At 35.7% G+C, this 27344-nt stretch overlaps 1 protein-coding gene across 2 annotated transcripts; it reads left to right on the plus strand.

Moving 5' to 3' along the window:
* Positions 1–8344: 8344 nt before the first annotated feature.
* LOC146005333 (uncharacterized) lies at positions 8345–23586 on the plus strand. Of its 2 annotated transcripts, XM_083144502.1 has the most exons (15): positions 8345–8472; positions 11056–11150; positions 11301–11372; positions 12256–12339; positions 14217–14288; positions 15168–15248; positions 16081–16158; positions 17101–17193; positions 17737–17829; positions 19135–19212; positions 19568–19642; positions 20452–20538; positions 21382–21471; positions 22816–22902; positions 23274–23586. In XM_083144502.1, exons 1-15 carry the CDS (start codon positions 8458–8460, stop codon positions 23362–23364), a joined length of 1191 nt encoding a protein of 396 aa, XP_083000628.1. In that variant the 5' UTR covers positions 8345–8457; the 3' UTR covers positions 23365–23586. The 2 variants fall into 2 exon arrangements, with proteins under 2 accessions (XP_083000628.1, XP_083000629.1); XM_083144503.1 differs by lacking the exon at positions 11301–11372.
* The last annotated feature ends 3758 nt before the right edge of the window (positions 23587–27344 follow it).

A 27344-nucleotide genomic window follows, 5' to 3' on the forward strand; every position in this document is an offset into this window, starting at 1 on the left:
TATATGAATGTCGGTTTACAAAGCTGTGTCACAGAAGAACGTTACATGAAATAGAATTCTTTTGGAAATTGTTAAATCATGAGTTAGACGTTGAACTACTCTGTCAGATTAATTTTCGAATCCCGTCGTCGAAAACTAGACTCAAGAATGAAGTTTTTCTTATGAAGAAGGCTAGATCTGAGAATGAAAATAATCTCCATTGTGGACCATTGCCATATTTTCTATGAACCTAAGGGAGCTTAGTAAAGCCACTATTAACGCAATGGCAATGTCTTAAGCTTAAACACATAATTTCCTAATGGGATGGTGTTATAAAGTATATGTGTGTGTGTGTGTGTGTGTGTGTGTGTATGTATGTATATATCTAAATATAAAATTAATAATTTAAAATATATTTTCATTATATTTTTTCATCTACTTCTATATTATATATGTAACTGTATTCACTATGTATCCATTATATGGGCTCTGTAATTAGGTATGTACCTGTTGAGTTCAATACATAAATAAATAAATAAATAAATAAACATTTTGCACGAATTGTATAATAAAATAAACATATCGAAATTTCCGACCTCCGTGGGGGAAAGGTTAGCACATCGCGCAACAACATCAGGGGTCCCTGGTTCGAATCTCGCATAGGTGTTCTTTGTGAGTGTCCCTTCATCATTCATCCTCATTCTCAACAAAAAACGATCAATGAAAATTGGTGAAACCAGTACGTCGATTGTAAAGGTTATGAAATTATTAAGGAAATGAAATTACATTAATACGATTACACATGTACACAAAAAAGTAAAGTTATAAAAATACATGTTAAATGTAGCTATAATATTGATTTTCAAATCCTTTACAGCTAAGCTTACAACCCCCTTAAATATATACTTACACTCCCCAGGTGGAAAATTCTTGATAATCCCCTTCCAGAAATGAATTTACGCATTTTTTAAAAAATCATTGTGATAGTAATTAAGGACCTCAACTCTCGCAAAATTTCAGTAAGAATTGAGAACTGAAAGTGGTAAACGTTGTAAGTGCCAAAAGCGAAAGTGTTCCGCACATCAGCCCGTAAGAACGTGCACACGCCCTTTGAACTACTTAGAGGGCTACCAGCCACATTTCACGTTTACCACATTATAAAGCATGGCACATTTCACAGTGAAAAACGGTGTTTGATTTTATTCTGGCACTTACAGCGTTTACCAATTTTAGTCTTCAATTACAAATGGTGCAAAATGCTTTTACTATAGACATTTTCCAGCTAAAATATTCTATATTTTTCTTCCGATTTTAAATAGTAATCACATTCTTACTGTGGCAAACAGAAGGACTAGCTTTGTTTCATCCGCGGTATATCAGCAGTAGGAAAAGCGCAGAACCTGTTTTAAAAAACTGGATCCTCGCAACGATTTTCACTAATGTGTTTCCCTAACAATTCCAATTTACCCCAACACTCAGCCTTTGCCTGAAGATCATCTTTGAGTTCATTGTCTGAAAACATGCATAAATAACCCTACACGTTTCAGAGTTAAAGTACAAGATTTTTTTTTTAATGGAACAATTGCAGAGTCACGGCACATGCTGAAGGTATAAACAATTCATTGTGTGAAATTTTATTATTATTTTTATTTAAACAGTTTGTCAGTTTAATTCTCTATTTCGGACGTCTACCCCAAAGTCAACCTCACTATCACGTGGCACACCTGGTAACTACAATCTTGACGGCTAACAAGGCTCTGGCGTCTCGACCTATGGCCAGTATGATCCCCCGTGGAATTCGTGTTGTGTCGTTCCTATATGCCGCTTCATCCGTATCATCATCATCATTCGTCGCTATTAGCCAAGAGTGGTAAGTAAGAAAGCGAGGTGAAATCAATCAATAAATTATGTGTATTTCCTACAGGTATATATGTATTATTTAAATGTAGCTTATTTCTCTATGTGCAGCTTATATGCGTAATATTATATAGTTGTACAGTCACGCAGATTCGTGAGTTTTAAATATCCCAGGGGCTTTACATAATTTAAAGCTGCATTATTGATTGATTGATTGATTTGGTGCTTAAAGTCCACTTTATGCACAGTAAGGCTAATCGGGACTAGACCTACAGTTTAAAGTGGGATCCGAACCACTACGTGCCTCCACCGGATATCGAACCCGGGACCCCTTGATTACAAGACGGCGACGCTACCACTGCGCCATCGGCGAGACAACACTGCATTATTACATGTAATATTATCCTTACAACAAAATATTTGGTAGTTTACATACATATGAAGGTGTTGCGAGAGTACAACGCACATATGAGCCTGCTTGTTAAATTGCACGAACATAATTCCTCATATAGTCTTCCTGTGTTCGTCACGATTTCACTCTTGTCCTTTCTTCCGCCATCTCCCGCTTCAGTGCGGACATGCGCAAAAGCTGTCAACAATAATTGTAGAGGTACTACAAGCATTAGGATCAGTCTTGGTGACGCCCTCTGGCCCTACCACGACATCTGTCGGTTTAATTTGAAAGCCTAGGAACTGTATGGATTTTGGGTTTTCTTGTTAATTTCTTTGCATTAATAAGGCACTTTCTGCCTCACTCCCCAAAGAAGCTCAAGTAGAGGGGCACAGTACCATTTTACCCTCCCAGTATTCACAATCAGTTAAGACTTTTTACTTGGAATGGATAGTGTGAAATACGGCATATATAAGAAACCCTATGACGGAGTAGTTAGCACAGCGCGCTACAATGCCAGCGGTCCCGGGTGAGAATACAGACATGGATGTTCTTTGACAGTGTTCCTTCATCTACTGCATATCATCACACATCCTCATCGTAGTGATTAGCCAAAAGTGGCAGAAAAGCGACGATAAAATAGCAGAAATAAGTAAAATAAGTTAAGCTAAGTTTTATCTTAGTACAGAGCATTCCCTGACATTCGATACGAGACTCGTCGGCAAGCGGCCCGGCGTTAGGGCTTGTCTTTCCCGGTGAACGCGGTCCGCGACAGTCGCTAGAGTCGGCTATTAAAATTACAGTTTTCATATTGTGTACTAACCTTGACTACAGAAGGTGTTGAAAATGATGTCCCTCTGCTGCAACACATTCCTGGCATCTCCGAAGGAAATTGGCATTTACACGTGCAAGTTCGTCTACTGTAATTTTCCCGATTTCTCGTACAATACTCTCTTTTAACTCACGGATGGTGTGCAGATTGTCTTTGTATACTTTATTTTTTTAGATTTTCACATTTTTCTTTCCACTTTTATTTTATTTATTCAGAACTGACCCTGTTACTCTAAACTTTTTTACGAGGTTTAATATAGTGGTCCTATGCGGAACGGGAACACCAGGAAATTTCGTTGCAAAACGTCGTCGCACTTCTCCACTATTCCTCTTTCCGAAGTAACACTCGACAAGATAAATCCTTTGTTGTAATGTAAACTTTTGTGGTGCCATATTAAGCCACAATCTTCAACACACGGACACGACACGACACAGCACAACTTCCGAGGGAGGATTATGCAGGCGTCAACAGAAAGGGAAAGAGAACGAAGGCAGGGAGAGCGGAAAAAATACTGTAACGTGCGACTGTCGCGGACCCGTTCACCGGGAAAGACGAGCTCTGACGACGGAGCGCTTGCCGCCGAGTCTCGTAGCGAATGTCAGGGAATGCTCTGAGATACTTGGTTTTTGCAGCTTAGAATAGAAAGCACAGACAGCCACTGATGCCAAGCTGTTTTAACCGACCACAGCTATGGGGTGGTTATCACTGCACGCTACGACATCAGGGGTCTTGAATCCCGGCCTGGACATGGATATTCTTTGTGAGTGTCCCTTCACTAATTCATATATTGTTTGTATACGCATACTTTTCAATCCACAGTAATGTTTCATTTTTATACCCTGTTATTGATTTGACATTTAGCGTCACTTTTCTGCCAGTTCTGTCTGATCTTAAGGATGTGGATGATCATTGAATACATCTGAATATCCTGAAACTTATACGAAGCTAATTATCAAGAAATATTTATAAATTTCTTAGAACTATTTTAAATTGTTTACAAAAAAGCTTAACATATTCGGCCAATACTTGCATGTGGTGGCGAATTGTGTAGCTCAGCAACCTATTATCACATGACCAAATTAGAATCAATTCAGAAACTATATATTTGTCCGATTAGTATGCATGACCATTCAAAGTTGTTATGTAACATTTTAATATGAGGAGTGGTTCAAATCTCTTTAATTTACAAGGTATTCAAGACGATGTGAAAGAATAGTATGTATTTGGACAGAAAATGTTCTCATCCAAGACTGATAGCGACTCTTTTTTGATAGCCATTGCTTAAAATGTTTCTACAGGACTAGATTCTAAATCGGACTGTTAATCAGAAGAGAACGTCATGATTTGATTGACTAGAAATGAAAAAGTAAATGGAAATGAACACACTGTCCTTCAAACGCATAAATTTACCTATTCATGTCACGATACTGTGCAGTGGAAACTCCTCCTCTTCGTCTATCTTTATCACGCTGTCGTCTTGTGCTCATTTCTCCATAATATCAACCTTCCGCTAATGAAACCTCGTCGAAGAAAAGTGTAAAAATGCTTTTAGCGCAAGGAACTTCTCCGAAACACTGCAAATTTTGTTTTACGTCCTTCGCACTTCAAGGACAGACAGAGTGTCATGTTGCGACGAAACGTGCCGAACCGGTTTGAGGTGCAAACGATGGTGACTCAAGGAGTCCTTAGCACCAGTGAACGAATGACTTGTGAGCTAATTTGTCGCTGTCAATGCGTCTGTTGACGCTTGCACCGTCCTGTAGTCTGAAAGAGAACTGATGCAGCCGGCTCTAAAACCTTTGTGCATTCACTATTAATAGATAGACAGAATTTTCCCCTCTTCTCTCTTGCTTTATATACATACATCAAGGTGCGAAATCACTAAAGACTGGTTGGGGGAGGAAGTTCTTCATTTACAAATACACACCCACATTCATATGACTGATTATATAATGTACATATTTACTACATAATAAAATTAATAATATAAAAATTAAACATTCACTAAATTACTTTTTGTAATAACATAATGTTTTTATATTAAATTATTTTATTATTAATAAATAAATTAATTATATTATTAAATATAGTTTATAATGGTTGATTGATTGGTGTTTTAAGTCCACTTTATGCACAGTAAGGCTAATTGGGACTGAACCTACAGCTTAAAGTGGGATCCTAACCACTATGTGCCTCCACCGGGTATCGAACCCGGGACCCCTTGATTACAAGGCACGCTACCACTGCGCCATTGGGGAGGGTCTCGTATATAATGGAATTAATTTGTTATATATATACGTATATATATATATATATATATATATATATATATATATATATATATATATATATATATATATATATATATGTATGTATGTATGTATGTATGTATATAATATATATATATATATATATATATATATATATATATATATATAAAGTAGCAAACTAATACTTTTACCAACTGGTTAAAAATGTCAATAGGGCCTCCCCCATGGCGTAGTGGTATCGTCTTTGCCTTGTAATCAAGGGGTCCCGGGTTCGATACCCGGTGGAGGCGCAAGTGGTTCGGATCCCACTTTAAACTGTAGGTCCAGTCCCGATTAGCCTTCCTGTGCATAAAGTGGACTTAAAACAGCAACTCAAACTCAAAAATGTCAATAAATTACAAAATAGTTGAAATGTTTTTATTATGTATAAGTTTTTGATTGGTTTTTGCTTTCTATTAATATAAATCAATTAGTTTTCAAAATTATATTTGTCTTGCATTCTTGTTTTACTTTTATTGTGCATATATGGTTATTGGTGTAGATCTGTTACTGGTCTCTCGTCTTAAAAAGAAAGATAAAAAAAAACATACAACATTCACGAACACATATATTATTCTTCGTTCTTTCTGTGTATTTTCGATATTATCCTCAGTAAAGTATATTTGAAGTAAAAACAAATTGTTTATCTTTGATGTGAAACAAAAACTCTCCCCCCCGAAAGTTTTTTGCGGGGGGAATTTTTAGGACAATATTGTTGGTGGGGGAAACTCCCCTGTCCCCCCAGAATTTCGCACCTTGACATGCACACAGACACAAACATGTGAAGGGCACAATCCGTTGACCTAAAACTAAATCCAAACTATAGAGACTTATAAAGACCAGACGCTTTGGTGAAGAATCAAAGCTAATAACAAATAATAAACACAAGTATTACGGTCAACATTATTCGAGCTAACAATACAAACAAGCTTGCCAAGTAAACTGCTAAGCCAAAAATTACTTTAATTTTTCAGAAATCTTACAATGTAAACGCTCTAATGAATGGAAAGGTAAATCACAATGCATGTTTTGTCCAAGGTTTTACGTACACATTCAAATGGGATAAAAATAAATCATTATGAATTCTGTGTCGACGTTTCTTGGGTATTCATTCGTTCGTCAATTTTATGTAATCATCATTCATCCTCAGCAACGCGATTAAGTATAATGTAATTCTTGAAGCTTACGTATAAGTTGTAACACACAACTATTTTATTTGTTCATTGACAAATATATTTTCCGAATCAAGTACTAATTTGTAGATTGTCATACATTGAAGGAGAGATATCTAAAGTTACAATTTATAATAATAATAGTTTATTGTTACTTTTTACGTCTAATATGTCCACAATTAGTTCACATAATTATTAAAATTATATATTAGGGTTATTATAAGTCTGTCATCGTTGTTACAATTGCAATCACTGAGAATAGTAAATTTTGTCTATTCCTATATTTGATTGATTGACTCATTTGTTGTATTTTACTTCGTGATATCGATGAAAAGGCAATCTCAAAAACGTATTGACAGGACACATTGCACGCCCATAGAGGTTTATACTGGCTGTGAGTCCAGGCGCCAGAGCCTCGTTACTCTGCTAGAATGCAGTCCAGGGATATGTGGAAGAGAGATTGACATTTGAGTCTCTTTAAAAAGGGTCTGGTCATCTCTCACACACATAGTCCAACATTTAGGAATCTTGTAATCAGGAGGGTAACTTGGTGTCTAACTTTAGGTGGGGGCTATACATAAGCCTCAGGTCCCTGGAGGTTAACAAAAGTAGCATTATTTTATATACTTAACAATGTAAGGGGGGGGAGTGCCCCCTTCTCACAAAGTTAGTCTATCCTTGTACGCAAAATCTCTCAAAAATTAAGTACTATCAAACTTCGATAAGATAATATTTTGTACAAATACACCTTTTTACTCCTTCTTGAAATAATAATAATACGCTTGAAATCCAACATGGTCCTACAGTTATTCTATCCAGTAAATCTACTAGACTGTGTAGTTCCATGTCCAGCGAATGGGAGATTACTAGGACTTATAAACTCACCTTGCACAACTTTCTCTATTTCGGGGGCGTTCGAACCAAGTGTCTCAGAAATAATAATAAAATTTAAACAATTAAATTATAATTAAATATTAGTTAAAATATGTAAATTTATTAATATTACATTTTCATTATTGCATGAATACTTAAGAAGATGGTAAGAATATAAATTCGTATAACAGCATATATTTATTATCTAGTTTGCGTGTACTTAAGATCGCCAAATTGTGTAAAATAATGAAATTAATGTCAAATAGATAAAGAATTGAATATTTATTGAATAATGAAAAAAATAATGTTCCTGATTAATATTTTATACATATTTTCATAACTAGTATTGTGCATAAATCTTTTTTAATACTGTGTTACAAGTTCATATGCAATAAGATTATAGTACAACAAATGCTAAAAAGTACTTTTTCATTATTTTATTTTAGTAGTTGGTAAGTCTTTCAGGGGGGACCAGACCCCCCTGGACTTCCCCCCCTAAATACGTCCTTGAATATACGTCAAATGCAGGGAAACATGGCAAATATAGGAATGATTACTAAAAGGAGGGCATAATCCACCCTCTTTCAAAATTCTGGACACGCCACTGGAATTCTTCAAAGCACTAGGTTATCGGGAAGGTTTCCATTGAAGACCAAAATGAACCTTTATGGAAGAATTATGAGCTTTTCTCGAGACGCGGTTCAAGATCTTGACACCCTACACACTTACGAGTTTGTTTTGTTCCGCGGAAGAAAAACAAACAACTTCCGCTTACATTTGAAAGTGCGCGAGTCTATTTTCAATCTTCCGCATAAAATTCGCACCAATTTGCGAGCAAACACTTGCTTTCTCTCTTCCCCGACGCAACCTTGAAAGGTTTCTTCTGAGAATTCTCTTTCGGTTGCGAAATGACGGCGCCGAAGATGCGACTCGAGCCGGTTTTCCGATTGTCAACTGTTGGTATAAATATGTGTTGCCGGTTAGGTGTTGTTCTATTCAGTGTCCAACAGCTCTAGTGGTCTATTCATTCGACAGTGATCAGATATGGGAACTTTAAGCGTAAGTACAAAGTGGAAGTCGTTTGGTCTATCTGAGAACGAAATGAATTCAAAACGAACTAAGACAAAAATTATTTCACAGTTGTGTAATTTCATTTTTGTATAAGTTTAGCGTCGTCGCCTTGAATCAAGGGGTTCCGGGTAGGGCACAAGTGATTCTGATCCCATTTTAAACTGTAGGTCCAGTCCCGATTAGCCTTCCTGTGCATAAAGTAGACTTACAACCAAAAACTCAAAGCCGAAACTCTACTACATTGAACGGATCCATGCGTGTCGGAATGGGGGTAGAACCACCCCTGGAAATAAGCACCATTCAAATATAGTTACAAGAAAGCATAAAGTTATAGTTAATATTGTTAATAACAAATAAAGTTAAGTTAATATTCGAACAGAATAACTAAAGTAAAACGTGCGCTGAATGAAAAAGATTGAGTGTAAAATGCAGGAATTTTCAAAATTCCAGAAGTGAAATTTTTATCTTAGCGATCACAGAAAGTAAATTTTGTGACTAAAACTCCCCCATCACTTTTATTTTTTTTTCTTGGATAAAGTGGGTAAAAGTTAATAACAAAATATAGTAACTATGCATTTGAGTGTACTAAGTGTACGAAATGTAAAAAAAAAGGGTTAATGAAAAATATTTGCGCTGGATAATCAAGTCATGTGGTGGATCGAGTAGATTTGTCTCCCCGAATGATATTATTAGTAGTAGTAGTAAAATAAAATTGGTTTATTTTTATTAATTTATAATAGCTATAATTTTATATCAATAATTTTTGTTGTTTTTATTTCTACTATTAAAGTTTTACCGAAGGCCTGACCCAGCCACCCCTACAAAAGTCTCTGGCGACGCCAATGAGCGGATCGTCCAAATTGAAGTGCTCAACCCAAATCCCCACCCCGACGATATTATCGCTGCTTAGAATTTGAACCCAAACCGCTAGATTGCTTATAATATCTTTAAATACTACGAATTGAAAGCAACATTACAGATTAGAGATAGGCTTTTAATAAGAAACATATCTGAATAATATGTTTCAAACGAGTCAAATTCTACTGGATTTCAAGTAATGTCGTTATTTTATTGCAAAGATTAATGAATGATGTACTTCTGGAAGTTCTGTTCTCCATTTCATTGTTGTAGCTGCTGTAGAGGAAGTTTATGGTCCGTGACACAATACATTACCATGCTCTGTCAACAACTTGTACTGGAAAATTTAATTCTGCAACACTTCATGATTATACGAAAACGCCTCTAAGATTGGCTCATGAGTTTCATACTTTAACTTGTATCTTCAACAGTGACCTCCAGAAGCTTTATTTCAGCGACTATTTTGATCACAGGTTGTACTGGTGGATTATGGTGTTAACGTCAAACCCCACGGAAATTATGTAAACAAATTGAATCGAAAAATCAAAATAGTCATTATTCTCTTTCAAGGGAGCTTTCACATGTGATAATTCACTTTGGGTATCTTGAGGAAAGAAGCATTACTACTGCTGCATCTTAAAACACATACAATGAGTGAATAACTGCAATTTAGAGTAAGTCCTTGGGGTTATTGCTTGCTCTAAAATGGTCAAATATGAAAGTTTGATATGAGTGTGCTTTATACTTAGCTCGATCCGAACCACTGAAATATGCTCTCTCTCATCTTTGGTCAACCGTATCTGTAGAATAGTCTGAGTTCACATATGGCATTTTCAGAATGATTTGTTATGTAGTAGAGTAAGAAACACATACACAGAGAGATTCAGAGACACAAATAAGAAAGGAGGACCGTGATAGAAATATTGATTTAGTTTATTTTACGTCGCTAATCTTTCAGTTTTGGCTAATTTCGACGATGGAGAGAAATAGTGATAAGATAAAAATGGATGGAAGGACAATCTCTAACATATATAGACGTTACAAGTCCCACAGGAGAGTATCCAGACTGTGAGTCCAGGCACCAGAGCCTTGAATGTCTGCAAAAATGCAGAGGTTGACAATTGAGTGCCTTCAGCCAAGGTCAACCCTTACACCCATAGAAAGAGTTAAGAAAACAGGAAGAGAAAATAGAGACAAAGGAATATGAAAAGGAAGAGAATAGGGAAATCCTAGTAATCTTGAAAATATTTCGCCCACCGTATATCCCCTTGGAAAACGACATTCTGAGGACCACCCTCTGTGTTGGAGCACTGATTGAAGACTGAGGTTACAAAAAGGCTTCGATACAACCGGCGGAAGATTTGATGGTAGGGAAGAAAGAAACGCTGCTGGTTGTGACTCTATTTGCCACAGCATCGATAGTCTTCACGTTCAACCTCTCAGCATGCAGACATGTTGACAGTTTAGTTTCCATCCCTAGTAACATTAGCATTCTATCGGTACACTTTTACCTCCATTGTTGTTCTACAATGCTCAAATAACGGCAATAACATCAAATATACGCTCATATTCGCAAATATCCATATAAAAAATCCGTAAATCTAAAACATTCAGCAATTGTTTTCTTGCATCATCCTTAAAACCATTTCGTAATATGTAAACTCATGTTAGATTAATGTCAAAGATACTAACTTTTGCTCTTTGTTTGTGCAGGTAATCACCCTGCTATGTGCAGCATTTCTACTAGTCAACTGCGGACCTGTGGGCCAGATCGAAGACAAGTCTGACTCTGCTCTGGATAGCCATGAGTGAGTGAATTTGTACACTTGGCAAATTATTTCTTGAATTATGTTCAGTCTACTATAAACGTTGATTGTGCTTAGCTTAAAGGTATTTGCATGGTACATAGTAAGTATTAGCGAGACATGAAGAACATGGGCATTTCTTAACTTTTCCAGACTTGGTGAGATTCCAGACAAGTACCTTCCACTAAGAGGTGAACTGAATTATGACCCTCAAACAACTCCAAGGTGAGATTTTGATTGAAGCTTCTAGTATTGTACGTACACATATAAACACATGTGAAGTATAGCAACTTTCATACAAGGAGGGGAAAGGTGGATTATTGCTATTTATTTAGAAGTAAAGAAACACACAGGAGAGTCACTGTGGATCTCTTTGGTTCTTAATTTCGACTCGGCACTAACGATATAATTAATATAGCCGTAAGACTTTGTGTGAGTAGCTTATTTCTGACATACAAACATGGTAAATGAATATCTTCCCAGATAGCATGAAAGCCTGTGGCAAGCTTGAGGTTGCTTGCTTGCAGCTTGGATACGGCAAACTTGATATAAGCATGATGCAAGCTTATATGCTTGCAGCAAATTTGTTTCAAGCTTGTAGCAAGCTTATTGTGCTATCTGGGTTACTATCGAATCTACGATGAACGTTGCAAAAGATAACATTCTAACTCTAACTTTTTTGTCATCTTTATTGCTTCTACCTGTGCCTTCCCTTGACAAGATTAATCTACTCTTGACCAATTTTCTTCAGTCCCATCTTAAAATTTTCATCCCATCTTCGCCTTAGCCTCCCCACATTTCTATTACCAGGTTTCCCAACACTAAATAACCCTATAAACACTTCTATTCTTTCCCATGTGTGCTACATCACCTACGCATCAAATGCTTCCTGATTTAATGATTCTAATAATATTAGGGGATGAATATTGTTTAAGGAGTTCAGTATTATGAAACGTTTTATACTCATCTGTTGTTTTATATCTTTTGGGACAAAATATTTCTTAAGATTTTATTTCCAAAAACTCTGAATAACATATCTCAATTAACTGCATGTGGCGCAATATATATAAATTTTCCTTTGGTTTATTTCGTGTTCTTTTACTTTCAGTTTCATTCGTCCAGCTCCGTTACCTGAAGAAGCAGCACAGAAAGAGGAACGTCCTGAAGTAGGCCCTACAACTACCAAAGTAAAGTAAGTCTCGCATGCTGATGTTGCTTCGATTAAGACCATGAACGCATCATCCTCATGTTCTTGTCACATTTATTCCAGCATCCCTTCGACCCTTGGATGAGATTGATCAAAAAGCAAGGTTTTTAAAAATCGAGGAACGAAAAAATTCTAATGGGTTCTATAAGGTTTCCGCAACATCACCGGAACCTTTCTTCTCGCACAATTGAAATTCGGTCCAAGTTACGAATTGTTTCATTGAAAAAATGTTCCTGGACCGTATTTAAATTGATCCGAAAAAAGGTTCCTGGACCGAATTGAAATACTTTACAGATAAAAAGGATTCTTTACGGTCCAGAACACATTTACGCTTGCTGATTTTCTCTCCTGGACCGGAATTGGATTTATTTAAAATTCCTGGACCTTTAACAACCCTGCCTAAAAGAAAGTAGCTAATTAAAGGAGATCTACCACGGAGTTTCTTTCCCCTCAGTTGACCAACATTTGTAACAAAGGTTTTACTATTAGAGTATAAGATGTTAACATGTTCATGAAGCAAGCAGATGATTTATTGTTTTCAAACGTCATCAGTATACTCCAGCTTATTATCTAAAATGCACATTAATGCAGGAAGTTCACATTATAACCAGCATTTTGCAGGGCTTCTAGTTCGCCATTTCACATTACATTCTTGCACAAGAAGACATATTTGATTAACTGTTTTCTTAATATAAGTTCATTTAAATATGTATTCTCTATAAACACAGCTACATTTGTCGTAGAACGACAAAATAACAAACATATTGCAAATTGCAATAAAAATTGTACTAGGGTAAGTCAAAAATGATATGCACTTTTGCCACAACTTTTCTCAGGTTGGCCACACTGCCTTCAGCGCTTGTGTGCTATAAGGTTGTACTTTTGTGGTCATGTGGCCGAGGTTTGATCTTAATCGCTCCATTTTTCTTTCTTTTGTTGCAGATTGAACATGGCCGCTCCACTGGCAGTATGCACCAAGGAATTACAGCTATCAGTGTTCCGATTTCTCTGGTCTGAATGTGTGTCAGGGACTGAAATTCATCGTAGGCTTTCAGTACATCTGATGATGTCAGAATAATCTCTTTGGATGATGGGTGACCATGGGTTCATCAGAACCATCTCTCAAGCTTGTTGAATCTTTCCATCAGTGGTGGAGGTTGATGGGCATACTCCCACTTCGTGTTTCACGCTTGTCCAGCCATTTTTAAACCTCTCGATCACCTTATACACAATTCTACGTAGTAAAGCGCTGTTCCTGTATTGTACTGAAAGGCTGTGATGAATTTCAACCCCTGACACATCTTCAGACCAGAGAAATCGGATCACTCATTGCAGTTCTTCCTTGGTGCACACTGCCAGTGGACCGGCCATGTTTACTCCGTAACAAAAGAAAGAAAAATGGAGAGATTAAGATCAAACCTCTGCCACGACCACAAAAGTACCACCTTTTAGCACACGGGCACTGAAGGCAGTGCGGCAATCCTGAGGAAAATTACGGCGAAAGTGCATTTACTTTTTGACTTAACCTAGTATGTATCTATTGTATTTTAAAATTGGACATTATTGAATGTCTAGTGTTTTTACGTTACTTCTTCGATCTGCACCACCGGAAAAGAAAAGTTTGTTCATCTGAAGACGAGAGGAGGGGAGCTCTCACGAATAGTAGTGTTAGACTAAGTAGAGATAAAAGAAGTAGACAATGGATAATATTAAATTAATATTGCACGCAAAAAGCAAGTAGGTAAGTTATATACTTTAAGTTTAGGCTAAAACTATTAGATCTATAACTAAATTATTCTTGATTTGTATGACTTTACTTTTTAAAACTATTAATATCAATAAAAAAAACTTCCTCTTTTCAGACGATCATTAGAAGAATCGACATCGACGTCGACAACTGATTCATCAGGAATTATCAAAAAGAGTCTTGTTTCGTAAGTATATAATTTTTCATGATTTTTTATGCAATCGGTTGTATCTTGAGTTTAACGATTCTCACTAACAGAAAAGGCTAGGTAGTATAAATATGTTCTTTCTTTTGAAGCAATAAGAGCAAATATAAAGTTGCCTGGATTTAAAAGACTGCAAAACCCAATGTAAGAAGCAAAGATTTATGTATCCTGTTTCCTGAGTAACATGGAGCCCCGTTTTGGGGTTTTGTAGTACATCAGAGATATCAGCAACTGTCTGTTTACGTATCAAAATTAATTCCCCCAAAGAGAATTAGCTAAATATACGTCACTGAAAGCTAAAATGGTTTACCTGTTTGAAATACCTAAATGGGGCTAAGATATTTGAATTTCATGTACTTTAGAACCTATTTTCCTGTTTGAAATACCTAAATGGGGCTAAAAAAATTAATTTCATGCACTTTAGAACCTATCCGATGACGTGGTAGTAACGTCGTCGCCTTGTAATTAAGGAGTCCTGGGTTCACTACCCGCTTGAGGCACATAGTGATTCGAATCCCATTTAAACTGCAGATTTGTCCCACTCAACAATTCTGTGCTTAAAGAAGAGTAAAAAAACAAACTCATATGTACTTTATTGAAACTGTATCAAAAACTTTATTTTGTATTTAAATTATATTAATTTACAACAGATCCATATATGCCTGAGACGACATTATTAACAAATAATTAAATGTAATATTAATGCATACAAAACAGACAAAATTTGAAAACTATTTCCATGCTTAGAAAAATGAGATGAAAAACAACATTTTGACTTATTAGTTTGTGTAAGTTAAAGCATACAAAAAAAAACTCTTTCTCTTTTGTGCCCTTATTATTTTTGTTTATGTTTTTTTAAAGATCTTCAACAGATGCAGCGAAGACAGCAGAAACAAAACCCAGTGAAGGAACCTCTACAACTGAAAAACTCTCCAGAGAAAGGTAATGATTATTTTTGTGTACGTTGATATAGGTTCCTTACATTAGCTTCATAAAATATACTTCAGTAAATCGATTAATAAGCAGTGTCTATGCAGATGAGAGATTCAATGATGAGCTAAATTAATGGAAGATGACTTCTCAGTCAGGTATTATATTGTTCTAATTGTTGCTGAACGTATCAAGGACTGTGTCTATGATGTGGGGTGCGGTATCTAAAAAGAGAAATCGGAATGGAATTATATTAGACAACCAATAGGGTTTTTGAAGAGGCAAACAAAAGTATCACTAATTCAGTTACAGTGTTTGAAGATCACAATTAAAAGAAATACACTGATAAAGGAAGGACTTGCGAGGAATGGAATGACAGTCATAAGTTGAATCTCCGTTTATTATTATTATTATTAATTGGCCTGTATTTTGTTATAGGACATATTCATCTTATTTCCCGATTAAGTACAAATTTATTATTATCAGTATTATTACAGGTGACCCCTCCCGAAATATAGTTCGAAATGTAAGTCTGACGTAGCGTGATTGAATTCCACAGGAAATACATCTTCTAGTGTTCTGGTGACGAATGTTGTAGTTTTCTCTTATTATTCACTAGATAAGCTCTGGAAAAAATTTCAAGCTCTCAAGAGCCAACGCCATTCACTCAAAAAGGATTGGATAAGAGAATGAACTTATTTTCTTCCAAGCTTGTAATCTTCCTTAGTTCATCACACCCAACATAATTTCACAATTGTATAAAGACAATTAACGTGGAGGTGACTGTGAATCTAGCAGGTAACTTACTTGTTGGTAAATTTTCTCATCTTTTTTAAACTTTCAGGCGTGATGATGATGACAGCAGTGATGAAGGTGATGATGATGATGACAGCGAAGGAGATCAGGATTTTGTAAGAAGGAGGTGAGTAGACCAACCTTCTCTTGATTATTTCATCTCATTTCACTAATTCACAAACATTTAATGTGTCCTCGGTTAATTGAAATCAGCAAGACAAGTGACAGATATTTTTGGACTAACTGCCGCTGATGTATAATGCAGATTAACTGCTTCTGTGGTGTTCCAGCGATAATTTGCCTCCAGAAGTAGTGAAATTATAGAGGATAATGCAAATAACGGTGTATATTATATTATTTTTAAACATTTCCATGTATAATTGAGAGGTGACATAGTCAAGATCAAAGCTAAACCGTGTTCTGTTGTAAGTTGAGACTGATTGCCATATGTATTTAGCATGTGGCATACAAGCTACATGGTGACAGGCAATTTACTTTCAAATTCTTGTGTGCGAGTGTACAGTCAGCAGCATTAGTAATGGGACAACTATAGCTTGAAATATTCGCTTCCCTGCAAGATGTTGGGCGTGTTGCCTAACTCTGAGGCGAAACGTGGATTTTAATAACAAGCTTTCAATGACAAGTTTCATCACCGCCGTAAATTTAGGCAACACACATAACGTCATTCAGGACAGTGAGCATTGCAGGATCTAGGTGGCCCATTTCTATTGCCGGTTATTGTGCATCCAGTGGCTTTTGTAGGTATTCTCCATTACCATCATTAGCGTTGTAATGTTCGTCACCAAATTCAAACCCTTCATCTTTATGGAGAATTCCTTCCGAATTCTGAATTAAGTCCTATGTATATCTTAATTTGATCTAAGTTTTACAATCAAAAGTAAAGTAAAGTGCTCCCCTGTGCTTTGCATCACGTCATGAAGGCGTATAGGGAGTGTGCAGTTAGGGCGGGGGTGATGTGATCAGCACCACGCCCCTGGCCGCCTTTACCCCTCAGAGTTTTCTCTAGGTACCCACTTTATACGAAGTCTTCCATTTGTTGTATTTTTAGGAGAGCAGCTGTTGAAGAAGAGACTGAAGAAGATAAAACCTCTGAAGAACAAGGAAAAACAGTCCCCACTGCTAAACCTGGTGACAGAGTGAGGTGAGTTGTTCAAATTTGCCAACTTAAGTTGTAAAAATATCTATCGAGCATCAAATATTGAACTATTTATGCAATCAAAGCCTTAAATCCGATGTACTTACGAATTAATACTTACCACCAAATGTTCTAACAAAAACCGTACATCGAATTTATATGTATATGTTTCGTTCTGAATGTACCATCACGGATACTTCTGCGTTGTAGCAACCTCATTGACTTTCAATGGGTTCATTATATCCCAGAAGTGTCCGCTAGTGTACATCTGATATATTGAACTAAACACATAATTGACTCTAGAAGTACGTTCTCAATACTTCCCTTGACACACTAACATAATATTGTAAAACACGAAATAGGCTCCGAGAAACATACACAAAAAGTAACTTATAAGTGTCATATTATTACATAATGTACACATTTCACCCCAGCTATGTCACAGATTTAGGTTTTATGACAGCGAATTCAATAACTTTGGTAAGGAGAATGAAGGTATGATGTAATGTAAGTTGTAAGTTGTAAGTCTTCCATTTGTTGTATTTTTAGGAGAGCAGCTGTTGAAGAAGAGACTGAAGAAGATAAAACCTCTGAAGAACAAGGAAAAACAGTCCCCACTGCTAAACCTGGTGACAGAGTGAGGTGAGTTGCAAAATAAGGAACAAATGATAATGTGATTTGGTTCATAAGAGTGCATAAAATCAAGCGACTTGAGAAAGAGAACAAAAAAAAATCACAGACTCTGTGTTTTAAAATCATGCTCTGTTGATACAGACAAGTTTGTTAGAATGTCTTGTACCCTCCTCTTGTGTTCTGAATATGTAATTCGTACACCTTTCTCTGACGATCATGGTACAGACAAAATAATGCTAGATCGCTCTCAGCAAAAACAATGGCAGTGATTCTGCCACAGCTGTTTTCGTATGTCAGTAGAGAAGTGGAACTGTCGTGAGTATGGTGGTGGCCATTCACCAAACTTCGGTTATGTATCACAATGTGCTACTTGCGCGTTGGCGAAGTAACTTCAGAATTTGATCATTGCCTGCATAATCACAATCTGACCGATCAAGTCTATTCCTGACAGATTTATTCGCACATCTTCAACACCCATTTTTCATCAGGGCCTTATTTATTTTCCTTTAGCTCTAAATTATTCCTTACACCTCTTTAAAACGTTCATAGTTAGTTGATATAAATTATTCTGGTGCCTTAAGTACTTCATCAATGGAAAATATAGTATGTGATTAGCTACTGATAATAATATATATTTCCAAAACCAGCTCTCCAGAGCATGAGAAATTATAACGTATTTTAGATGTACTTCTCACGTCGAATTCTTACATTTTTAAGTTCAAGGTTGAATAGATAAGACACACGAAGAAATAAGCATCAAGGAAAACCGTGGCAAGATCGTGAATTCTCTCGTCCATATTTGTGGAGCTTATTTTAGATATATATTGACTAATGTTGTAGAGTTCTAATCCTTTAGAATAAGAATATGAAAACGGCTATGTTTTATGGAATTAAAGTTCTCTCTGGTTACCAATCAGAACATACCTTGGATTGACTTAAGTTTCAAGAACTATTGTCTTTAATCTCGCTACAGAAATTGAAATTACGTTTATTAAATGAGCGGCTCGGGAGCAAAACTTGATAACCCACAAAAGTATGAAACTGAGATAAACGAGGGTGAAAATTCATCCATTACATTGTGGCTTATGGGTTACCCAGATGTTCCCGTGTGTTTCTGGCTAGAAACTTCATTCACTACAGCAACTGCATCCAATGTTAACTCAATTTTGAATGGAGATTATGATTATTAGATAGCAAGTTTTATTCCCGAGCCGCCCAAATATTGAAGGCAAGGATACTTTTGAAGCTTTGTTCATATTTGCTTTCTCTTTTTAGAAGAATATAATAGTAAGATTGTAATGTTTCTTCTTCTAGGAGAGCAGAAGATGATGACGAAACTGACGAAGACAAAACCTCTGAGGAAAAGAAAGAATCTGCGACTAAACGTGCAAGGTGAGAGTACCAACATACCTTTCATGTTTCTGCAGACAGTAGTGACAACTACAATCGTTGAACATTCAATAGTAAATAAAACCCTCTTATTTTATTCTCTAATATTTCTCATTGCTAGTGCGGATCAAAATAAATCAGAAAATATGGACATTGTAAGAGATCATCCATTGATTGCTTCCTTTATAACGATTCCACTAGATTCCCTAAGTATGAGAAGGTCATTTCTATAGAAGGTCCCACTATTGTCTCCAGAAAGAGCAATGAGAGTTCTGATAGTTGAATTGGGTAGCAATCACATTATAAGATTATTGTATAGTAACAGTTAATGAATCATTTTTAATCATTCTACTTGCAGGAGAGAAACAGAGGAGGACAAAACATCCGAAGAAAAGGACAAACCAGCACCAACGCACCATGATAGACGTGTAAGGTGAGTAGTGTCCGTAAGCGTTTATCTTGTATACTCGTGGCAACATCACTTTGAAAACTCAGGAACCCAGTGTTTTTTTCCACACTGTTAACAGCTTTAAGCTTGGGTTTATTTTAGTAGTATAATCGTAGTGTATCTACCATTGAACTGATTATCAAGTCACTTGGATTTCTCATACTAACAATTAAAAGATCGAGTCGTAAATTCTTAAACTGACTGGTTTTTAATTGAGAACTTAACTGAAACAATTGATTAACAGTCTTGAAAATTATGTAACAAATTTTTGAATCACCCCCTCACCACTTCTCATTCTGGCGTTGTCAGTAAAGCATGGGCATAACTTGGGACCTAACTTTGGGGAGGGAAAGGTGGGGGTGGGGCCAGAATCAAAAAGTTTGCTATCCTGTAAAAATATGATCCAGGACTATTTTGCTAAATAATTTGAGAAATCATAAAAATTACTATTTATTACTTTGCTCCTCAAGTCCCAGGAGGTTAACAAAAGCACCTTGACCCCGCCAAGTTACGCTTATGCAGAGAAGTCTAAACAACACCTTCTTAAAGTCGGAGAAATTTGACTCTGCTATGAAAAGATAGGCTCTCAAACAGGTTTTTGTGGTTTCAGAATAATGGCTGAATAATATTTGATATGTGGTTTATTCTTTTAGAAGTGTGGACATGTTATTAATATCCCATGATTGGTAAAGATTAGTAAATTTTAGAATAACTTCTAAGTTACTGATAAAATGAATGTATACTTGTTTAATTTTATTTTCCTTATCGAACTCTTTATTATTTGTAACTTTCAGGAGGGGAACAGATAAGGATGAAACCGATGAGGACAAAACCTCAGAAGAGGACAAACCATCATCTGCACATCATGATAGTCGTGTGAGGTGAGTACTACCGTTTATCCTTTGTAGTCATATCAGCAGATCATTTTGAGGAATAACTTACAGATGAGGCGAGAGTGAGAGTTTTTATTTTTTTAAACAGCTTCGAACTCAGTTTTATTCTTAATAGTATAATTCACTGTGGATTTTTACACAGTAGAAGTTAAAACCTCAACTCGTAAATTCTTAGACTGATTTTTCAGTTCAGAGTGTTGAAAATTCTTCAGTTGATTTCGATTTGGTGGTGATGCAGACCGCTTCAATGAGCCTACCCTAAGTTTTTCCTCTGGTGTTGACATTAAACCCCCAATAAGAACTTTTTATTGTCGGGGAAAATTTTTAAGTAGATACGATATTGATTGATTGATTTGGCTTATTTTACTTAGCATTTCTGTCACTTTTGGCTAATGAGTAATAATATGATGACATTGATGGAGGGACAACCAAGGAACACACATGCCCAGGCTGGGATTCGAATCCGTTGTAGCGCTCTGTGCTAACCACTTCGCCAAGGAGACCGGCTATTTAGAGTAGTGCTTACTTTCAAATTACTCCCCGAAAACAGTTCTCATTGTAGCGAACACCACTCGAGTTACAATAGTACCTCTCTCTAACTCTCTAGCCTTCTTAAACCCGAAGGTTCATGGCTGCAGCAACACAGGCCTTCCATGTTTCCCTATCTTGAGCAAGATCTATAGTACCTATCCTGTTTATTTCTTAATTGGTGTCGATAAGTGTGTGGTTATTTAATAGTGAAATTCGGAATAACAAATACGTTGTGGATAAGAATAAGGTTTTTCCTCTAATTTACTTTTCTACATTGTTTCTTAATACTTGTATTTCCAGGAGAGCAGCAGATGAGGATAAAACCGATGAGGATAAAACCTCCGAAGAAGATAAGAAACCAGCACCTGCACATCAGGATAGTCGAGTAAGGTGAGTTGGTTTATCCTTCGCAATAGCTTTATGGAACTTTTGAGTGGTTCTTTTTCCATTCTTAAATAGCTATGAACGTAGTTGTATTCTTTAGCAGTGTAATCATCAGAGAATAGATTTATATGTAGTAAAAATGTGCTAAATATGTAAATACATATTTAGTTATTTTCACCAAAATATGGAGTTAAATATGTATTTAAAATTGTAAAAATGTACATTTTTAATCATATAATACACTGCACGAGCTACAGTACACCTACATTGACATTAATTATAAAACAACACAAAATGTGTTTTCATTTTCTGTTTCCAAAACAGTGAATATCAAAATTTCCTTGTAAGTGTTTGAACGTTAAATTCTTTCTGTTGTCTCTTAAAAATGGATTTATATCGACTAAAACTACGTTCAATATCGGAAGCGTATTCAAATTTGTCAGTTATTCGCAAGAAATCCACCGAACTCTTTCAAATATGGAGTATATGTTGAGAAATGTTCTGAAATATGGAAAGAATTTGTAAAAATAACTTATAATATAAAATATGAGCCAAAACCTAAAAATTTGGAAAATAAGAACTGAGTTTTTCGAGTCTACATGCCATGATGTGCAAGGATAATACAAAATATAACTGATTTCACCTTCATACATAAATATGTATTTACATATAGATCCATCCCTGGTAATCAATCACACAGTATCTGATATGGATTTTACATAATGAAAGTTAAAAGTTTGTTTCGTAAATTCTTAAACTGACTTTTTAGTTGAGAGTCTTGAAAATTCTTCAAGTGATTTTTTATTCGCTGTGGATGCAAACCCCTTCAGTTAACCTAGCCCTACTTTTACCTCTGGTGTTGTCATTATACTCACCCCCCACGAGAACTTTTATTTCTTAATTGAGGTCTATAAAGGGGAGATTACTGGTGAAATTTAGAATTCCAAATAAGTTGTGTATAAGAATAAGGTTTGTTTCAGATGAAGACAAAACTTCTGAAGAAAGAGACAAACCAGCACCTGCAAAGCATGATAGCCGTGCAAGGTACATAATAAGTTACCTGGCGTAACGATGTTAATAGATCCTTCTCTGTGATTTTGAAGCAAGATATTAGAACTTGTATACTCGTGAACTGCTTTTGAAATCGAATTTGACATTTTTTTTTAGCAGTATCAATTATCCTTGTACTGATATTTTTTTTGTATTAATACGTGAATTCTTGAATTGGTTGATTTCACTGAAAATACTGAGTAATGGATTTAAAGAATTCAATCGAGTTTCTGGTCGGAAACGTCTCGTTCTGGGACTTGTATGTTATCTTTCCTGATTATCCTCTGTTTGTCTTGACAGGAGAGAAAGTGATGAGGACAAAACGGATGAGGATAAGACATCAGAAGACGACAAAACATTCAAAACTAGCACCGAGTCTCGGGAAAAGTAAGTTAACTTATTTATTACATGAAATAATGTAAATCCATGGATAATATTTTCCTTGCATCCTTTGGAAACTATACACCTCAAGAAGTTACTGCCTATGTTCCTGAATATTTACTATCATTTACTTCATACACAAGGATTAATCAATTTTGGAAACTAAAGAATCGTAGGGAATTCTAAGGACTCGCTTTCTAACAACTAGACTTTATACCAAAGCTTTGTTTACAAATCTATAATCTTATAATCTGGACACCATATTTCCTTTTCCTTCATATGTTTGATTCCTCGTACGGACTACACTAAGCTTTAATGAAATTTGTTTGTTCACAATCCAAGCCAAAATATTGATACTATCTCTTAATCTTTTCCAGGAGACAAGTAAAAGAAGTCACCGAAAAGACGAGCAAAGAATCTGAAGAATCGACATCCACCAGTGCCAAGCCAACAACTGCTGATCTCTGATGAAACAAATGAAAATAATAACACCAAGGTTAAATCATAACTTATGGCCATAGATCAGCTAATGGAAATGAAAGATATCTTTGTAATATTGTCATTTAGCGATTTTATAAGTCGCATTGTTTAAATATAATTGAAACCAGTGTTTAATAAAGAGTTGTTGTATCTTGTAATGTATGTAAATTATGTGCATTTGTTGTATAATAAAAGAACACTGCAATTGTACACTATCTGCTTATTTGTAGAGTAAAATGCATAAGTATTACCAAGCAAATTGTACATCACCATGTATATTCTCTTCGTTTTAAAAAAATGAAAGTTTCAAGAATCGAAACAAATCACCAAACAAGCTTCTGACAAGCTCTGCACAAGTAGACGTACAAATTATTTTTTTTAAAACACATAGGATGGAAGAGAAAAAATAATGAAATTAGTCATGGACAATTTGCTGAGCAATACTTGTGTATTCCATTGTAAGTTCACTTTGCATCCACAATTTTCATACTTTTCACCATATAATAGTGAGAGAGAGAAAATAATTGAAACAAAGCTTAAATGGCCTTTCTTTCTTCTCGCATTATAGCCTACTTTATTTGCTTTACGCTTAATCCAGGCATTATCGAGTTACTGTTAATCAAACCTTACAAATGTGTGACCTAAACAACCGCATTAGAAGAACGAAATCAATATAATTTGATGCATTGAAATATTTGAATGACGCTTAAAGCTTATGAAAAGTTAAACTAATACTGAAATATATTCACTGTGATTGTACGATTGCCAGAAATGAAAGTCTGTGGGAAATATTGAGAAGCAAGTGGTCATGTCGAAATTCATTTTGTTCTCAATTAAAATAAAGAAAATATTTTGTTGTTCAGATACATTTGGATTCATTAGCAGAATCTCGAGTCAAGCAATCCGAAAAATATGCTCGATAATATCCCGCAACAAATGTAGCTAGGTTTTGACATAGTTCGTATCTAGAAACCATATTTGTGTTGTTTGTGTGGTATTTATGCAGTTAAGATATCTTAGATACAGCACATAGTGGCCATTTTACACTGAAATCATGAAAAAAACAAAGCATAACACATAAAAATTAAAAACAGAAACCTTGAGAACCTTTATTCTAGTAGATCACCCAAAGGAATACCCTGAGAATAATATTTCTACAGTTAATGGGAGGTCACTATTTTGTATGCGATATCTGTAGAAGAGAAAACTTTAAAAGAAAATCAGCCCAAGCTTTTGTGTTCGTATTACGTGCTCAGTGAATGTGTGTGTGTGTGTTAGAGATGAATTAAATACATAAAATAATGACACACAGCGCACGAAGATTGTGGAAATTATTATAGTAAAATAAAAAGTAGCTAATCAAATTATAGCATATATATATATATATATATATATATATATATATATATATATATATATATATATATATATATATATATATATATATATATACGTATATACTCCTCAGATATATTTGATTGAACTATTAGCAGAATTTCAAGTCCAGAGTCCAGCAATCTGCAAATCTGTGCGCCAGTGAATGTGGTAGGTGGGTGGGTGTATGCGTTCGACAATAATATCTCTCCTTAAAAGTCATGCGATGTCCTGTACTGTCTTAAAATGTTCACATGAAGTCCAAATATAGGATAGTAATATTTGCACCACAGATTATAGCTTACATTATTAGGAAATTCTGGCACATAATTTGAACGTAGCATATTTTCAGTTCAAAAATTATAATTTAAACAATTTTTAAAGCATACAATCAATAACAACACTAACCACATGTCTTTTGACAAGTTTTCTCAAAATTTTGCGTTTATATATGGTTTTAAAAGTCTTAACAGTTTAAGTCTTTGAAATTGTACAAAACCAAAACCAAACATTTACAGAATCTGAGAAAATTATTTCTCGCATCAGTCCACTGCAAAGACCCACTCGACATATGCGATTACCTGGGATGGTAAACAATTATTATGCAATTTTTAAAGATTCTGAATGATATTCTGTTTTGGGAATCTGTGGATCAAGACTGCGCATAACGGTAGAGAAGGGAAGAAAGCGAATGGTTGGAGCAAAGCAGTGCACGTTGCTGCAAATTGCTGGTAGCTGTAGCCGCGTTTATCCCTCTCGCACGTTCATTGGTCGAGCCCATTCGAGTCCTACTTGCACAGAGGAATTGTTCTCGTTCGCCTGATACCCGGGACAGAATATACTAGATTGGCTTCGATAGATAAACATAAGCTGAAAGTAGCGCGTTGGCATGTATCGAATCAAAATTAGCAGTGGTGAAGAAATGCCGCTTTGATTTGAAGGAATACAAAATTCACTTTTAAAAAAAATCATACGGGTACTTAAAGGTGAGATGGAGAACAGAGAATCAGCACACGATTGGGCGTCAATCGACTACCTCCTCCGAAATTCTATGAATTTGCGAAATATGTACGCTTCCAAGCAAAACACTATGTACAGTCACTGACAATAAAAATGGGACAGCTAGATTCTGTAATACTGGCATCACTCATCCCCATCTTCGCAAATTAGCCAAAAGTGGCACAAGAATGAAGTAAAATAAAGTAATCAATCAATCAATCCGGTGAAAACAGAACTTCCTATTGCAAAGCTGCTATCATCGCCGTAGAGTTAGGCAACACGTACAACGTAATACGGGAAAGCCAGTATTTCCGAATTCAGGTGTCTCATTCTTATGGTAGATGACTGTACATGATTGAAAATTGCTTTCTTTCAAAAAATACTGGTAAGAATCTGAATGATTTAATGCTAAAGAGCATTTTTTTTTTCTGTTTATTTGACTTTTCCATTTCTTTTGACTTTGAAATGAGATAAGAAAATGTTCTTAGTGATGTATCCATGCATGGTCTCGTGGGGCCAGAAGACCCTCCAGACATTTTGTCAAATTCCGCTGTCATATAACTTCAATTTTTACAGAAACGAAACAGAATTACTGTTCTTTACAGATTTTGGGGCGCCGTATTCGAAAATGACATTAGCTTGTTTTCATGGTAAGCAAGAAAATGTAATTGAATCTCCTCTCCGTGCCACCTATATGAAGAGATAGACCTTTAATATTCACAATCGATCAAACAATACAATTTTTGTATTTACGTAATAAATAAATGTATAACAGTCTGCAAAACTAGTGTTCTTTTAATGCAGTAGCCACAATTTATATATATAATGACATTTAAGTTCTCATTTTAGTGTGATTTCCCACTAGCTTCTTTATATCGAAGGTTGGCCCTTCACGAAAAAGTCTTGATGACTCCTCTACATGTTAACTGTAGTCTGCCCAGAGGAACTCTGAAGCGAGCGAAAGAGAACAATCTCTGCGCACGTAGTAACTCGAGAGTGTTCCATGAATGAACACATGAGAGGGAACGAGATTGCGTGGAGACTGCAGCTACCAGATTTTGCAGCAGCGTATACTGCTTCGCTCCGCCCACTCGATTTCTCCCTTTCTCTAACGTTATGCGCGACCTTGTTCCAGAGATTCTAAATATGGCTTCATATGTTTCAAAAATTAAGACTTCTTGAAACTCCGTACATAAAAATCACTACACAGAAAAAAAACTGATCTGTTTGAATTAACAAAACACATAAACAAAAAAAATGGTAGCCTTTACTAAATTTGGTAATTTTGACCAAATGGTCGATATTACCAAACTTATTTGATTCTAGAGAACAAAACTTTGTTTCTCGCCCATTTAAGCAATTATTTCGTTATCAGAAACTACTTAGTTCGATGCCCGGTGGAGGTACATAGTGGATCGGTTTCTACTTTAAACTGCAAGTCTATTCCCGATTAGCCATACTGTGCATGAAGTGGACTTAAAACACAAACTCAATAAATCAAAACCAGAAACTATTACTTGGTTATTCCAAATCTATGTATATTGAAAATAGTGTTGCCCACGGGACGAGACGGGACAGGTTTTTAAAAATTCGAG

This window comes from Lepisma saccharinum, chromosome 23 (genome assembly GCF_977018435.1).
Source record: "Lepisma saccharinum chromosome 23, izLepSacc3.1, whole genome shotgun sequence".
NCBI lineage: Eukaryota > Metazoa > Arthropoda > Insecta > Zygentoma > Lepismatidae > Lepisma > Lepisma saccharinum.

Bases quoted from the DNA above. Each gene is read 5' to 3' on its own strand.
- LOC146005333 (XM_083144502.1), top strand. The intron at 11,151-11,300 runs GTGAGTGAATTT...TAACTTTTCCAG, and splicing joins TCTGCTCTGGATAGCCATGA to ACTTGGTGAGATTCCAGACA. The intron at 11,373-12,255 runs GTGAGATTTTGA...TTTTACTTTCAG, and splicing joins GACCCTCAAACAACTCCAAG to TTTCATTCGTCCAGCTCCGT.